Source organism: Eptatretus burgeri, chromosome 3, assembly GCF_056783735.1.
Source record: "Eptatretus burgeri isolate ZD-2024b chromosome 3, Ebu_testis_v1, whole genome shotgun sequence".
NCBI lineage: Eukaryota > Metazoa > Chordata > Myxini > Myxiniformes > Myxinidae > Eptatretus > Eptatretus burgeri.
The window spans coordinates 134,143,639-134,161,191 of record NC_140963.1 but is presented as its reverse complement, the minus strand read 5'-3'; the positions used below and the strand labels follow the sequence as shown (position 1 = coordinate 134,161,191).

General features: G+C 42.1%; 2 protein-coding genes across 5 annotated transcripts in view; one reads left to right on the top strand and one right to left on the bottom strand.

Moving 5' to 3' along the window:
- Positions 1-17,553, bottom strand: part of LOC147031019 (uncharacterized) — a 97,594-nt gene that overhangs the window by 14,040 nt on the left and 66,001 nt on the right. For 3 of the 4 annotated variants that reach the window (XM_085875684.1, XM_085875688.1, XM_085875686.1), the window contains exons 7-8: positions 12,302-12,349; positions 6,273-6,341 (exon numbers count right to left, since the gene is read on the bottom strand). In XM_085875684.1, the coding sequence (XP_085731810.1) occupies positions 6,273-6,341; positions 12,302-12,349 (117 nt within the window). The remainder of the gene's footprint in view (positions 1-6,272; positions 6,342-12,301; positions 12,350-17,553) is intronic. The other variant, XM_085875687.1, reaches the window with a different exon arrangement.
- The window catches only part of LOC147031020 (uncharacterized), a 73,874-nt gene that overhangs the window by 29,787 nt on the left and 26,534 nt on the right, over positions 1-17,553 (top strand). The window lies entirely within an intron of this gene.

The following is a 17,553-nucleotide window of genomic DNA, read 5'->3' as shown; positions in this document are numbered from 1 at the left end:
CACTAAGCTCCAATCACTTCAAGATGATATATTTTCCCAGTCTGGGAGAAGCAGACTGACTTTTAACCTACATACTATAGAAATTTATCAAAATGCCCAAAAGAGTTGAAGTTTGACGTCATTGTAGCATTCTGTGCTTTTTCTGTGCCAGAAGAGAATTAACACGTCTGGATTTGAAATGTACAAGTGTGTGGCCGTACGTTCAAACCAAAAAAAAATATTTTTTTTCAAACCGCATGCCAGAAACAACAACCACATAGGCTGTTCCTTCGCTCTCGCGTGCCCGTACGTGCGTGGCCGTACGTGCAAACCCCCCCAAAAAAACTTTCAAACAACCACACAGGCCATTCCTTCGCTCTTGCGTGCCCGTACGTGCGTGGCCATACGTGCAAACCAAAAAAAAAAACGAACAAAAAAAAACTTTCAAACAACCACACAGGCCGTTTCTTCGCTCTCGTAAACGACGACTGGATTGGGCTATTGTGTTTATCTATAAATGCGCATAAATCAAGAAATTATTAGAATACAGTAAGTCATCACTATCCGGAAGTAAGTACGTTGTAACCCGTAATGGGGAACGTGGCTGAGGATCTCCAACGGCCACGCCTACACAGCAATGTGTCCTGTCATTGGTAACTAAATGGCGCATCAGCCACGCCTTTGCAGCAATGTGTTCTGTCATTGGTTTGGTAAATAAATGGCCATAACTTGGGAAGCACTTGTCCGATTAATATCAAACCTTGAAAAGGCAAATACTCAGGTCCCCCTCAATATAGCTGGCAAGTTTCAATTAGATCGGACCAGTGGTTGTCGAGAAACAGCGGACACACACACACACACACACACACACACACACACACATTGCTGGAATTATAGATAGATGTTACAACAATTCAACCAGGTCAAGCTGGGGTTGTATGAAGGAGAAAAGTGTGTTAGAAGTTCCAGGCTTGCACCCATTATATTATGATGATGTAACAGTCGATAAGATCCTGGTGAGGATGGAAGTTGATACCGGCGCTTCCAGATGAATGATGAGTGCAAACAAGTTCACCTCCATCTATCCTCAGAAAAAGGCTCTTGCACTCCGGCCTGTATCTACTGACTTGAGAACATACACCAAGGAGGTGGTTCCTGTAGTTGGCTCAGCTAACGTAACTGTAGGATATGGAAACAGCACTCATGTCCTACCACAACTGATAGTGCATGGAGAAGGACCAACCCTCTGAGGCCGAGATTGGTTACACATAATAAGACTTAATTGGAGTGACGTAAACAGTCTCCGATAAGCTTCACCTGGAGGATGTCAAGACCTGACAAAGTTGGCTCCAGCATTTGGAAAATAAAAAAATACTATGTCTCACTAAACACTATATAAGGAGCTAAAATTCTCCATGTATTTCAGAGATCTGGAGCAACTCTGTGTCTCGGTCCTCCATATGCGCATATGTATGTGTTTGTATGTATTTGTTTATGTTGTTTGTTAAATAAATGTTCAAATATACAGGATGACTTAGAAATTTATTCTACACCACCAAATTCACCTCCACCTCCTGATATTCCTGAATCGACCCGGAAGGTTGGGGTAATTTGTTGGCGTTGTTGGTTATCATCAAGCTTTCCAATGTCGGTACAGGAATTATACCTGTGACAACTGTGGCAAGCGGAGACATTTAAAGTGTCGTTGTTCTCGATCCAAGTCGAAGAACTTGTCTCCTGCTTATCACAATGGGGTGAACCCTGATGCAGCAGACGATAGATCACAGAGCATACCCTGCAGCCGAGAGTCAAGTCAGGAACTTCATGAGGTTTTCTCTGTTGGAACAAAGAGCTCCAATGCTCCAATTATAGTTGACTAGCAGATACCCATCTGCGACGGGTATGGGAGAGAGGACGGCCTACGAGAGTAGGCAGGACATCCCCTGATGCATCTATTCTTAGCCATTGATGTTAATGCAAATGTAGTTATGCTTAAAAAAAATTGTGAAGAATAGTTATTAGAACAGTTGCCCCAATGCACACAACTTTAACCAATATTTGCAAGCTCCTGTACGAGGCCTGAACAGAAGGAAACTACAAGAGCACTCGATCGAGCATATATCTCTGCCAGGCTGAACAGTTTACATTTTGCATCCCACTGATAGGCTGGATCTGGAATCAGACCTGAACCAAAATCGAATCTGCTTATTCCTGTCATCAACCCAACTCTTCCACTAAGTTTTGTCATAACTCGTCCAAAACTTTTTGAAATATCGTGTTGTACAGTATATCGTTTTTTGGCTCCATTTCATGGTGAAGAATCACTTAAAAAACAAGAAGGGCACACGGTAGAGCGCATACCTCCGCTATGAAATGCCTGATCCATTAGAACATATCGGGCCCAATACATTTTTGAAATACCATGCAAAATAACGTTTTTGGCCCTATCTCCCAATGGTGAAGATTCACTTTAGAAATTAAATAATTCTCGTATCCAGATCCGGATTCGGATCCTCACCAAAATCGAATCAATTCGTCCGTGACCACACAGCCAACATGTCCACCAAGTTTCATCTGAATCCGTCTACAACCTTTTGAGATATTGTGCTCTATATCATTTTTGGCCCTTTCTCTCAATGGTGAAGAATCATTTCGAAAATTTTCAGATCCGGATTGGGATCTTAACCAAAATTATACGTTGCTGTCCTTGGCCGGTCACCTATAGACAATTTTTTTTCCAGAACTATTGCTTGAAAACTGTGGCCAAAATTGTGTGACAGACAGACAGACAAAAAGGTAAACACTACAGACCAACATACTTGGCGAAAACAAATTTTTCACCAATTAACAAACAGACAGACAGAAAGACAGGGGTGAAAACATAACCTCCATCCACCTTCGGTGGCGGAGGTAAAAAGATGTGGCGATCCCTAGACAGAAACACCTTGAATGAGATTGACTACATGTGCATCAGTTAAAGATGGCGATCATCTGTACAGGATGTCTGGGCTTATCGAGGTGTGGATGTGGGGTCAGACCATCATCTGGTAGTAGGTAAGATCCGAAAGCTGAAGAAAGTAAAAACCATGAAGCATCAATGCCCTTTTGCAATTGAGAAATTGAAGAATAAAGATACAGTCGAGAGTTTACAGTTGGATCTCTCCAACAGGTTTCATGTTCCGCAGAGAGTCGAGGATATTAAAGAACAATAGGACTTCTTCAAAAGAGGCATAAAGGAGAGCGCTGAAGTCCCTTTTTTGCAGAGGCGATGATCCATGAAGAACGGTGGATGGAAGACCCAACATGGTAACTCATTGATGACAGGAAACAGGTAAAAAAAATTGAAGAGACAAAGAAAAGAACATCGACTATAGAAACGAGAAAGATGATCAACATGGACAAATTGACAAGGCTCTGAAAAGTTGTTTTAGTATAGGAAAGATAGAAGGGAATGGATAAAATCCAAAGGCAAGGAAGTACAAGAAGCAGTAAGCCTAAACGATTTTACGATGCTTTATAACATTGTACGTGACTTGAGTGGTACAAGAACAAATACGACCACACCAATTAAAGACAAAGATGGCAAAACTGCGATTATATGAATAACAGAAAGGGAGGTGGATGGAACATTTCCAAGAGATTCTCAACCAACCGAATCACACTTCCACTTTCGAGTTTGATGATAACATTGTGTTAAGATGTGAACTTGGAAGGAATCACTGATGCAGAGGTTCAGAGAGCCATCATGAAATTGAGTAACAACAATGCACCTGGGTTGGACGAAATTCCGGCAGAGCTTCTGAAACATGGACAGCATGTCGTCATCACAGAGCTCACAGACCATTTCAATAAGATCTTGAGAGCGGAAGTTGAACCAGCTGAGTGGAGGTAAGGGGTAATCGTTTGGCCACCAAAAAAGGAAACCTTAGTGACTGCAACAATTGAAGTATAACACTCCTATCTGTATCTGGTTAAGTTTTTTGCATAGTGCTCCTTAACAGACAAAACGAAGATGTAGAGGAAATGCTTTATGAAGAACAGTCTGGTTTTTGAAGTAGTAGATCATGCATAGGGTAGATTTTCACACTGAGGAACATCAATGAACAGAGACTGGAATAGCAGAAGCCACTCGCTATCAACTTCATCGACGTCAAGAAAGCCTTTGACAGTCATGATGGAACATTACAAGATAGTATGGAATCCCACAGTGATATATCAATGTCTTTAAAGCTCTATACCATAACTCCAGTTGCTGCATCAAGATGAGCTCTGGGACTACAAACTCTTGATATTGTTACAGGAGTATGCCAAGGGTGTATACTCTCCCCTTTCCTATTCTTTTTGGTTCTTCTCTTTGGAATGAGGAAAGCCATGACAGGTGCCAACTTCGGCATCTCATGGCAGCAGAATCACTTGACAGACCTTGACCTTGCAGATGACGTTGCACTGTTGGCTGAAGATTCCACCGGGCTGTAAGATATGACCTCTAGCTTGGAGAAATGCAGTGCCAAAGTAGGCCTGCCTATCAGCTTTGCAAAGACCAAGACCATGATCACACAACAACAATAACAACAATAAAGACATCACCCTATTACAGCTGGGTCAAGAAAACATTGAGGAAGCTGACCATTTCCCATATTTAGATTGCACACTCTCCAGGGAAGGTGATGCTGAGATTGATGTCCATACAATAATTGGCAAGGCAGCCTCAGTTTTTCAGCACCTCTGCAAAGTATGGAAATTAACCACTATTAATATTTCCACCAAGCTAAAACTCTACATGTCCATTGTAGTGCCCATTGCAATTTATGCCAGTGAGACGTGAAAGAGAACGGCAAAGGTGTCACATAAATCGGATGTATTGCACCAATGTTGCCTCCGCAAGATTCTTCGAATCACTTGAAGAGACCATATAACAAACGAGAAGGGCACTCGGTAGAGTGCATACTTCCACCCTGTAATACCTGATCCATGAGAACATATCCGGCCCAATACATTTTTGAATTATCATTCTACATATCGTTTTTGAGCCATATCTTTCAATAGTGAAGAATCACTTTAAAAATTATATTTGTTGGATCCGGATCCGGATCTTCACCAAAATCTAATCGGTTCGTCCTTGTCACACAAAATTACACCAGATCCGTCCACAACTTTTTGAGATATCCTGTACACAGACAAACAGACAGAAAGGTGTGAAAACATAACCTCTTTCACCTTCGGTGGTGGAGGTAACAAGGAAGTGTTAAAGAGAGAACTTGGTTAAGGTGCCTCTCCCACATCGTAACAGAAAGAAGTTCGAGGTTAGCCGAACATATCTTTCTTCTCCCTGATACCTGCCATTCCAGAGTAGCCCTCGAATGAATACCACTAGGTGGTAAAAGGAAACAATGTCGCTAAAAAAGAAGACCTGGCGAAACTTTTTTTTAAAGAAGACCTGAAAACAAGAAACACCACATGGATGAGGGCGAGATAAATTACTATGGACCGGATAAGATGGCGACACTTTGCTGCCGAATGCCCCACTACAGTCAGGAGGAACTAAGTCTAAGTCGAAGGAAGCCACAGCCAACCTGTCCACAAAGTTTCGTCCAAAGCTGTCCATAACTTTTTGAGATATCCTGCTCACAGACAGAGAGCCAGACAGATAAACAGGGTTGAGAACATAACCTCTGTCCACCTTCAGTGGTGGAAGTAAAAATGATCGCATCCTCACTGGCTGAAAGTATCAACAAGAGATATTATCCTCATCAAAATGTAACCAGAATTCTGTCTTCATGAGTTGTGAGAACAAAAAATTACAAAATCTTGGCTGGTCCTTCCACCCAGGTTGCTTAACTTCGTATAGATTATTGAAAGAGTAATTTTAAAATATAGATGCAGAAAAGGTGATTCAACCCACAGTGTGTTTCCAACAATAAAATTGCACCCAAAGTGTGACAGCGACAAAAACACATCATCGTTAATCGGAAAGAAAAGCAAAAACCACATAACATATTTCAAGAATGAAGAAGTTGGTTCAGGATGCACATTGCAGGAAGATAAATGCTTTCAGAGGAAGATGGATGGATATAGAATGGTGCAAAACCACAAAAAAAAAAAGCCTGGGAGAGAAACCTGAACATTCACCATCAAAAACACTTTAACAAATGGAGTACGACCAGAACAAGATTAAAAATTGCCTTTATAAAGACAAAATGTCTGCTCAAGGAAGAGCAGGGAAACATACTGACTCTATGGTGTTGGGGAAACAAACAAAGTACAAAACAACCAACAACTCGTTTGCGTTTTACCATATTCCGATTGTGCTTCTTGTGCCGGTCTGCGTTTTGGCACCACAGCAGCGTATTCAACAGCGTTTTCTGTTGGAGCCAACACATGTGGACAATTATTGTTAAAGCATTATCCAACCATGATGTTTTATGCTTAAACACCTCCATGGAAAGAAAGACTTCACAACAAATTTTACACAAAAAACAAATCCCGAATCTTCAGATGGAATGTACCTGATTATGAGAAATCGTTTACATGATCATAACAAGAAAAAGAGTGATCAGAGATTGCAGACCTTCACCAGAACTTGTTTTGTGTGGTGTTTGTGTAGTTTTGTGTTCTATTTTTTTGTGTGATGTTTGTGTACTGGTGTGTTACGTAATTAATAATAGACATAATGAGAAGTGCCACTTTATAACTGCTGGTAGTGATGACCAGGTACCAAGATGTATCACGTATTGCTTTGATGAGACACTCGACTCTGACCCATGATGTTTATTAATATTCAATTGAATTCAGAATGGGATTAAAATAAATTAAATTCAAAAGTTTCTTCAACCGTTTTGTGGGAGTGCTTGGTTAAACCACTTGGCACGTACTCTTCAAGCTTCAATGGCGATACCGCGTTTCGACACCGGAGTTAGGAAGGCAAAATAAATTAGATCATCACAATGAGTAAAAAATGTTTTCATTTGCAATGAAGCAATGAATCTCCACATCACGGCAGGATAGCTAAGAGGTACGCATGCTCGCTCTAAGCTGTCTAGCCTGGGTTTGAATCCTGACTCAGCTATAAACTGTCAAACCGGTGTTTCACAGGCAGGGTGATTCATCAATGTGTGTGCTGTTAAACTGGACGTCACATCTGCCGATATACCCCCCCCTGTCCTCCCATACTCACTCTCCCCCTCTCCTCTCTCTCCCTCCGCTTCCCCCCACCCATACTTCTCTCTCACCCCACCCTTCCCTCTCTCTCCCACCCCTAACCCCCTCTATCCCTCTCTCCCATCTCTCTCCCTCTCCTCCTGCTCCTCGACCCCTCCCCCTCTATTAAGGGGACTGTTTAAGACTGATAGTTAAGTTGTGAATTTGCCACGTCGATAGCATGGGATGGTCAATGCTCCCACTCGGTTTTATATAGAACCTGGTGGTTAAAAAGAAAATCTTGCTCTTTGCGCACGTTTTATCGTCCCTTCTTTGGGCACTCCCCTCACACCGACTTCGCTTCTCACATTGCCTTTCCTTCCCTTTACCTCTCGCTGCCTTCCCTTTCCCTCCGGCTTCCTCGCTCACCCTCCTGCTGCCTCCCCCACACCCGTGGCGTGGCCTCCCACCTCCCCCCCCCGCCGTCGTGCTGCCTCCCACCCCCCTGACGTGCTAGTTACCACCTCTCCTGTCCCTCTGCCTCCCCCCATCGCCCTGCCTCCCCCCCGTCGCCCTGCCTCCCCCCCCCCGTCGCCCTGCCTCCCCCCCCCGTCGCCCTGCCTCCCCCCGTCGCGCTGCCTCCCATCCCCCTGGTGTGCTAACTCCCATCTCCCCTGTTGTGCCGCCTCCCACCCCCATCAGGCTACTCCGCCCCCCATCACACTAACCCCCCCGTCATGCTGATTTCACCTCCCACCCCTCCCCCCGTCACGCTGCCTCCCACCCCCATCACGCTAACCCCCACCACCCTCATCATGCTGATTTCACCTCCCACACGGACACGCACGGTTTTCCCAAAACCCGCATTGCGCAGTGGCACATCCCACGTGGCTTTGATGCTGCAGCACGTATGCTCCCCACGTGCAGAAGCACATAGTTCACGAGATGTCCACATAACTTCCTCCACAGCACAATACACCATAGACCCGAGTTTGAGATCAGATTGTGCGCCCATGAAACCTGTGCACTGCACACACATAACCAAGCATGCAGGCACGCACACACCCCACATATAGTTATTTGTACCCATTTGTATCACGTCCGTGTGTACGGTCTACGTACCTCTTCGCTTGCAGAAACTCCCAACTATTAATATATTGCAGCAACTGCAATAGTATATTTATATTAATATTTTGGAATGTAAGCAGATCGCACAAAACAGAAAGAGCAAACTGAGGACGTAATTGTTGAAAAAAGGATCCCTGTGGACTCTACCGTCATGGATTGCAAAAGTAGGTTATAAAGCATGGCGTTGTGCTCAATGAAGTTACACTTTCTACACATTATTTAATCGTTTCTTCACTCGATATAATCATATGAGCATTACAAAAAGTTGTTTCATGCTCTGCTTTAATAAATACACTTAGTTTAAAAAATCGCTAATTTGTTATCATTTTCAGGTTTCACTCCAGATTTCAACACTTATTTAGTCCACGAGATCCGATTCTCAAATTCAATAAAATATTTCGATTATATACTTTAATTAGTCCGTGAGAGGAGATCGTGTTTCCAAATCAAGGCATGTTTAAATACGCCGAACAAAATAGCGAATTAAGACCCCATCGAGGGAGAGCGAGTTGTCTGAGGGAGTCCAAGGATGTGCCTGATAAAGGACATAATGAAATAAGGCTGTTAATTATCTTCAAAAGGGGTGTTTTAATTAACCCAAACACCCAATTTTCACTCAGTCACTCCGTTGAAGTTCCCTCAGTTTGCATGCAAAGTTTCAGGCTGCTAGGTTTCATGGTTTTTGAGTTATGGAGGAGACACACTGAGAGACGCACACATTTATTAGTATAGATTTACGATAGAAGATGTGAAAAACAAAGACCCGCTCATATCTTTCACCGGTGAATGGAGGGAATAACCAATGAGCTCTCACCTCATCAATTAAACCCAGTTGTCTCAAATTATATAAATAGATGGACTCCTCCCTTCTCTTCTGGCCAAATAAGCTGCATAAAGCAACCATGAAAGGCTACCCAAGGTAAGTCCTTTGCTGTTTCAAACCCTTCCCAGAGTTCCTCCACAGCTGTAAAGATGTTCACAAATAGTACACACATGAGAATCACAATGCTGCACACACACCTTCATATTTGTGAACCAAATGTGCATATTGAGCTGCTACAGGTTGTATAATGAAAAGGAAAATCACTCTTTTGGAATGTTCTGTAATTACACTGAACAACAAAAATTTTTTACTGGAGATGTGTAAAGTGATTTAGACTATTTTGGGTACGCTGATTTCAAAAATCATAACCGTTTTGCTGTATCACGTCAGGATTTTCAGTAACAGAAATATTCCCATTGCCTAGAAGTCAGGATTTCAATGAAATTTACAAAAATTCATTTATTCATTTATTTCATCATGAATGCTTCAAAATTATAGAAATTACAGAAAAACTCCACTAGAATGTAATTAAAAATGCTTTAGGCATTTGGCTTTGCGTTTGTGCTGCTCTGTGTCAGTTTCACGATGCAGGAACCAGCAGAAATCGCCCATCATGTTCGGGTTGTGCCGCCCTTGGTAACGCATCTCCATGAGTGAAATCTCTTGGTGGAATCGCTCGCCGTGCTCGTCCGAGACTGCTCCCAAGTTGTCAGGGAAGAAGTTCAGGTGCTGGTGTAGGAAATGGATTTTCAGGGACATCCTGGAGCCGAGTTTCCTGAAGGACTCCAGCAGCTGCTGCACTATTTCTTCATAGTTGTCCGCGCGCTCGTTCCCCAAGAAGTTGTCCGTCACAGCTTTGAAGCTCCTCCACGCTGCCAGCTCTTTGGGGTTTAGAGTTGTCGGAAAAGTTTCGTCCTTCATAATCTGTCGGATTTGCGGTCCAACAAAGACACCAGCCTTGATCTTGGCCTCCGACAAGGTGTTGCCAAACTTTTCCTTGAGGTATAAAAACCCACGCCCATTCAGATCCATTGCCCGTACAAAACTTTTCATCAAGCCGAGCTTTATGTGGAGTGGTGGAAGGAAAACCTTGGCTGGGTCGACAAGGGCGACATGCTTCACGTTGTGTCGACCAGGTACATGCTCTTTTCGCTCTTCCCAATCTTTCTTCGTCCAGTGATTCTTGTCGTCTCTGCTATCCCAGAGACAAAGGAAGCACATGTATTTCGTTTAGCCTGACTGCAGCCCTAACAACAGCGCCACCACTTTCAAGTCTCCGCAGATGTGCCAGTTGAAGTCATTGTACTTGATGGAATCAAGCAGCTGCCGCATAGTCTCATAGGTCTCTGTCATGCCGAACGCGTGAGCCAGTGGGACTGATGGTTTCTCTTTGCCATTGTGGAGCAAAACAGCCTTCAAGCTGTTCTTCCCCGAGTCGATGAAGAGGCGCCAGTCTGCAGGATCGTGATCACACCCAAGTTCTTTCAACAGACCGTTGATGTCACTGCAGAATGTCATCGTGTCTTCCATCTCAAAGAACTCAGCCATGTCTCTGTGACGTGCTCTGAACAAGGATATCTTGGTGTTAGGTTCAAGTAGATTCCACTGCTGCAGCCTTGATCCAAGCAGCTCTGCCTTCGCCTTTGACAGCGAGAGATCTCTTACAAGATCATTTAAGTCTCCCTGGTTCAGAAGGTGTGATTCTTGAGTGTCGGGTTCAAAGGTTCATCATCACCATCCTCTTCACCACTGCTTACAGCTATGTTCTGATCAGCTGGAGGTGTTGGAACGGGGTTCTCGTCATCATGAGGCACAGGTTTACGAGCAGAGACGCAGTCAGCGTACTTGATGTGACCTTTATTCTTCTTGTTGAAGCCGGCGATGCTTGTGCAGCAGAAATAACAATCATCATGATGATTCTGCGGCTCACGCCATATCATGGGCACCGCAAATGGCATGCTCGCGCGCTTGCCCACCAACCACTGAGTCAAGGTTGTGTGACAGCTTGTGCAGCAGATGTGTGGTGCCCAGCTCTGTTCTTGGTCCCCCACCTTACACCCGAAGTAGTGAAAGTAGGCGGCCTTCATTTTCACTGCTGTAGATATACTTCGCTGTTGATCTTTTTTGGTATACCGACCACAGACATAACAGAAGTTGTCAGGATGATTGGTACAGGAACGCCTACTCATCTTTATCTGAAAGAAAGAAATATAACACAAGTTAACAACAATTGTACGAAATAGACATGTTAAAGACATGTAAATTTCATTGAAATCCTGACTTCTAGGCAATGGGAATATTTCTGTTCCTGAAAATCCTGACGTGATACAGCAAAACGGTTATGATTTTTGAAATCAGCGTACCCAAATTAGTCTTAATCACTTTACACATCTCCAGTAAAAAAAAATTTTTGAAATTTGTTGTTCAGTGTTATCGCAGATAAAATATCTGGATTACACAACAATATTAGTGAGAGACTGATATGGCTTTCAAAACCATATGACACAGAGAAGGATCTGGGGGTGGTAATAGATATGGGTTGGAAGCAGACAGCAGTCCCACGTCGCTGTAGGTAAAGCTAACCGAAGGGTTTCAAGTTTTATCCATTGATGGATAAATTACAAATCAAAAGTGTTAGCATTAACACTGCACAGGAAATTAGTGAGGCCTCATCTAGAATATTGTGTCCATTTTTGGTTACCAGTTGGGGGGTCAGCATTGGGCTACCAGTTTGATTCTGGACCCAGCTAGACTCAGCTATGAGGAACAGCTGAAGGAGTACATTCGACTTTATACATGATGAAGGAGGGGATTACGAGGGTATCTGTTCGAGATGTTTAAAATATTGAAGGGTCGAGACAAAATAGAAGCAAGATAGTCTTTTTTTTGAACCACATTAAACATTAACTGAAACAGAGGGCAAAATTGGACAGTGAAAAAGAGAAGGTTGGAACAGAAGCAAGGCAAGGTATTTTACACATTGAGTTTTTAATACATAGACTGGTGTGAACAGGGAAAAGTGCTAGCAGCAGGGACAAGAGATAGATTGACACTGGGATGAGATTGTTACTTAGAAGCATTGGGGATAATGCGGTACAAGCTGATATTGCCAGGAACAGTAGTTAGTAGTTTAAATTGATTTAATTGTGAGTAGAATTTCACATAGCAATCTTTTTGTTTGATTATGTTCCTTGCTTCAATCAAGAACTTTCCTGTAATTTTGTAAACACTCACCAGGTGAGTCTGAGGTGCAGACATTTTGCATCTGCTGTGCATCTGACGCTGTACCGAAACATGAGAGGCAATGCATTATGAGATGCAAATGTAAATAAAAGTAATTAAGAACAGCAAAAATTAAACAAAATACTTTTGTTAACGAACCAAGATGAAGATTTCAATATTAGAGTTGTTTTTAGTGATCACTCCTGATTGTTAAATTATTTATCACTTTAATTTTTCCATCACGTTTTAATAATCAGTATTTCATTATATTTTTTATCAGGTTTATTTATCGATTTGTTTTTTGAGCACCTGTGTAATGTTTTCCAATTTTTATTTTAAAAATTACAAGAATGTTAATTATAGTTTAAGCATTTTTTTTTTTTTTACATGTCGGATCTCTCATACATGCATAAGTTTCCTTATCAAGTTATTTCTTTTGAACTTCATTTCATACATTTCCTCTCTCACATTCTTTTCCGATTTATTTCCCTTTTCTATTTGTCTTGTTTTGTTTTGGAAAAGTGAACTTCTCCCCACCATCTGCATTATATTTCCTGCAGAAACAAAAACGCTTGCACACAATTCACCGACGTCGCTGTTCGAACAAGATGACTTGTATCTCCCCCCTTCTCTCTCCCCTCACTTCTCCCCCCTTCCCTCCACACTCTCCCCCCCCCCTCATCGCTCCCCTACCTCCTCTCTTTCCTCTCACCTCTCCGCTTCCCCCGCTCTCCAATCATCCCCTCCCACCCCCTCCTCCCGTGTATTCCCGTCAAGGCCCTGTCACACCTTGACGTTTTAGCCAGTGCATGGCAAGGTCTCAAAATGTATGTAAAACGCTGGCGTACGCTGAACTATTGATTTTTTTTTCAGTTTTGGGCGTAAAATAACGTGTTGGACGTATGCATAACATATTAGTAAGTAGACAGAACGTTTCAATCACATATTGATAACTTATACCAACGAATGCTGAGCGTCTTGGCGGCGTTCACAACCTATGCCCAACGATAGTCTAACTTATGCATAGTGCGCGGCAGCGTATAGCCGACGATCACGTGGCATAGGCTATCAATAGGCTGTGGCTCGACGATTCAAATAATAACCGCACAAGATGTCAAAGTGTGAAGCCGCTGTCACACCTTGACATTTTAGCCAGTGTATGCCGACGTTTGAAAAATTTGCCGAACCAAGCTGGCACACGTCGAATACGTTATGGGTAAGTTTTGTATACGTTAATAGCACACTGGCATACGTCGTAGTATGCTGGCATACGTGGTAGTACGCTGGCATACATCGTCATACGCCGACCCAGGTCAAAAAACCAGTAAAGACCAGTAGCTTACTGGTCAACTGGTACCAGTTGAAAACCAGTAGCCAAATGGTACCAGTAAAGCCAGTTGGTTTCTTACTGGTTTTAATATGGAAATTGGAATAGAGTGATATATTATCAGTTGAAATACAATTGTATTTAACTAACTGGTATCAACTGGAACCAGTACATTGTAACTGGTATCAACTGGGAGACCAGTACATTGCAACTGGTATCAACTGGGACCAGTACATTGCAACTGGTATCAACTGGAACCAGTAAGACTTTAACTGGTACAAATATGAGCTACTGGTTTTTTCAACTGAGAAATTGGAATTCTGACTGAATTTAACTGGTACCAGTTGAAACCAATAGAGACCAGTTAAAGACCAATTAGAACCAATAGAGACCAGTTGAAAATGTGTACTGGTTTTAACTGGTTTTTCGACCTGGGGAGTAGGTCGAGAAATTTTCAGCATGTTGAAAATTTCTCGAAGTACTCGACGTATGACGCACATTCTGCATACGCTGGCATAAGTTGTAGGGACGCTACGCGATCGTTGGCACACGTCGACACACGTACTTGTACGTTACTCATAAGTCGAAACACGTCAATGTAATGGTTAGCGTCAGTGTTCCAGACTCCCCGTTTTTTTTTCTTTTTCTTCGGTATGACGGTGATGTTGACACTTCGATTTCTAGTGCGGTTATGATTTAAATCGTTGAGCGTCAGCCTATAAATTATATTATATTATAACCGCACGTGAAATCCAAGTGTCAACATCACCGTCATACCGAAGAAAAAGAAAAAAAAAAAACGAGGAGTCTGGAGCATTGACGCTAACCATTACATTGACGTGTTTCGACTTATGAGTAACGTATGTCGACGTGTGTCAACGATCGCATAACGTTCCTACAACACTTTACTCATAGGTTAGAAATAAGTTTCGGGTACGCTAAACATTACCTCGACGTGTTTCGACTTATGAGTGACTTATAAGTAACGTACGTCGACGTGTGTCAACGATCGCGTAACGTGCCTTCAACATGCTACTCATAGGTTAGAAATAAGTTTCGGGTATGCTAAACATTACCTCGACATGTTTCGACTTATGAGTAACTTACAAGTAACGTGTGTCGACGTGTGTCAATGATCGCATAACGTGCCTACAACTTATGGCCAGCATTATGCGGAACATGTGAGTCATACACTGGCATGCGTCGAAAAATTTCAAGCTTGGAAAATTTGTCTAACAGCTCGGCGTACAAAGACGTATGCCAGCGTACTACGACGTATGCCAGCGTGCTCTTAACGTATACAAACTTACCCATAACGTATTCGACGTGTGCCAGCGTTTTAGCCAAATTTTTCATATGTCAGGCATACGCTGGCTAAATCGTCAAGGTGTGACAGGGCCTTCAGTGAAGAGACAGGTGGCATTTGCTGGTATAAAATAAAATGTGTAGACTGTGTGGGGGAAAAATTTATATTAATGTATTTTAAATTGTAACAAATGGAGTTTCAGAAATGTAACTTTTATGCTGCAAATTGAATTGGCTGTCATTTCTGGCCAAAAGACTTTTGCCCTAAATGATAAGAAATGTGTTGTTCTGGAGCAGAGTGACCAAGCTGATAAATGAACCTTTGCTTAGAAAATGTACGAAGTGACTTTTTGTCTAAAGGACACGTCTACAGTCTGGGTGAATATCCCCCAACCTCTCTCTCATGGAAGTATAAAATGTTTTGAAAGACACATTTTCTTAGTACGATCACGTGAGGAAGTATAGTTTCTCAGTGGCTCGTACTCCTTGGAACTGACCAAGTACCAAGTTAGAATAAAACTCTCTGATGTAATGTAGAAGTGAATTGAATCGGGTTGGTCTAAATATTAACTAAAATAAGAATAAATGAAATAGAACCAAATAATATTGCAATCAAATGGGGATTCTTAAGTTCATTGTACAAAGGTGAGAAGTGTATGGTGGATAATTAGGAAATAAATTGTTTCACAAGGAAGGACTTGTGTGGACATCAGTTGGCGCACCCTCTGGACATAGGGTTTTTGTAGGGTTTTATAATCAAATCGGACAAACGTTAAACTCTGTCTGAAGTCAAATAGGATTCCACAATTGACCAGTTAGAATCCTTCAGGAGGACAACGATCACAACAAGGTGGGTTAAAAAAATCCACATCAGTTGGTGCCGTGACTCGGATTCGAACCGACGTTGGTGCGGTGCTCGTGACCGGAGGTGCTTAATCTGCCGGAGGCAGTGCCTGGAGGAACGACAAGTGCTTGAGCGAAGGTAAGGGAGAGCGCTCTCAGCAGGTAACGCATTTCGAACAAAGAAAAGTTCATTGTCAGATAATTTTATTGAGAGAAAGAAGAGGATCCGGCGGAGGGAGTCCGTTTTAAAGTAAATAATAAGTACTGTAGTTGTTTTAGAAAAGTGCTGGAGAAGAAGAGGAGTCAGATGACAAGAAGAGGCTCGTTGAGGAGCCAGATGCGTAATTAAATAGGCATGATGAAGCGACATGCCACATGTTTGCATTGATACGGACCGGCTGTGAGAGAGACGCCGAGGACACGGCTGAGACGCCGAGATAGGGTTAAAATAGATAAACATTGTAAGTTACCTGTTTGTAAGAGTTTTAAGAGTTACTTTTTGTTCATTGAATTCACTGGAAGTTTGTTGGCAGTGAGGTTGTTATATTATATTGTGTGGAGGTTTTACAGATTTGTAAATGCAATGATTTGCACGAAACGTTTTGTAGAGTGCAAGAGATGATTAACCAGTTGGGAGCATGGTGGGTGATTTGTTCCTGAGAGTAAAAAAAAAAATGAAACTTGTGCGATTCCAATATTCACTGCAATGAAACGTGTTCTGTTGGGATTTTGACGATATTTTAACTCGTGCTGAGTTGAGCTGTGGGTCTGTTTGAAATGGCATGTTATACATTCTTTGCGTTGTATTTCCACGCGAAGGTCGCAAACTACACTGTGTGAGACCCCCTCCACTCGATCTGTGGGGGGTGGCATATATCTTTACACTGAGTCTTTGTTCGAGCCTTTGCTTTAGGTGTGAAATTTGATTCATATGCAGATTCAAGAGGATGAGATAGAAATGTGATTGGTATTTGTCACGTGATCACACGCGAGTCTATGAGATGCAATGCTGTTTAGTGTATGTGTTGAAGCCATGACAGAGTAATGCTAAACTGTGGGTTTTGCCTGTCAGAGTTTTTCCTTTTTCTTCCCACTGGATGTGGAGAGAACTTCCTGTTCCTTGTTCCTTGGTGTTTGTGGCGCACCCTCTCTACTGAATGTTTAAAGTGAAGTCCATTGAGGGAAAAGTGTTGAAGTTTTATTTTACAACCATCGGGATTTTGAATAAATTGTGAAATAACAATTGTGAATGTGGATATACTGTATGTGATTTAAATGTAGAAACGTGATTTGGAATGATTTTAATGATTTGATGATGTTTAGCACGTGGGGCAATTCACAGATAATAGATGATTCCCTCGGATGGACGTTGAAATATTGTTTTATTCGTCTGCGAATGTTGAGGTTACCTGAACTTGTGCTGGGAAGGCAATGGCAAACAACCCAGTGTAACCATTTGATCGATTCAGTCAAGGTAAATTCATGATTTAATTGGATAGATGCTGAAGATTAAATTTTTCATTTCTGGATTTTAAAAGGAAATATTTTGTTTTGACCAAAAAGTTGTTTAAGAGAGTTTGGATGTTTATTAGTCTGAAGTTTAAGATGCTTTTCTAAGACTGGGATAAAGATTGTGGAGGGTGAAGCTGCATGTGTAGACAGAGTGTTTGAGCTGCAATTTAAATGATATTTGACAAGTGATTTGACAATTTTTGTAAAACTGTTTAAAATGATTTATTTGTTTTGATAAAAGAAAATGGATTCGTAATTGAGAAGGTCGGAGGAAGTG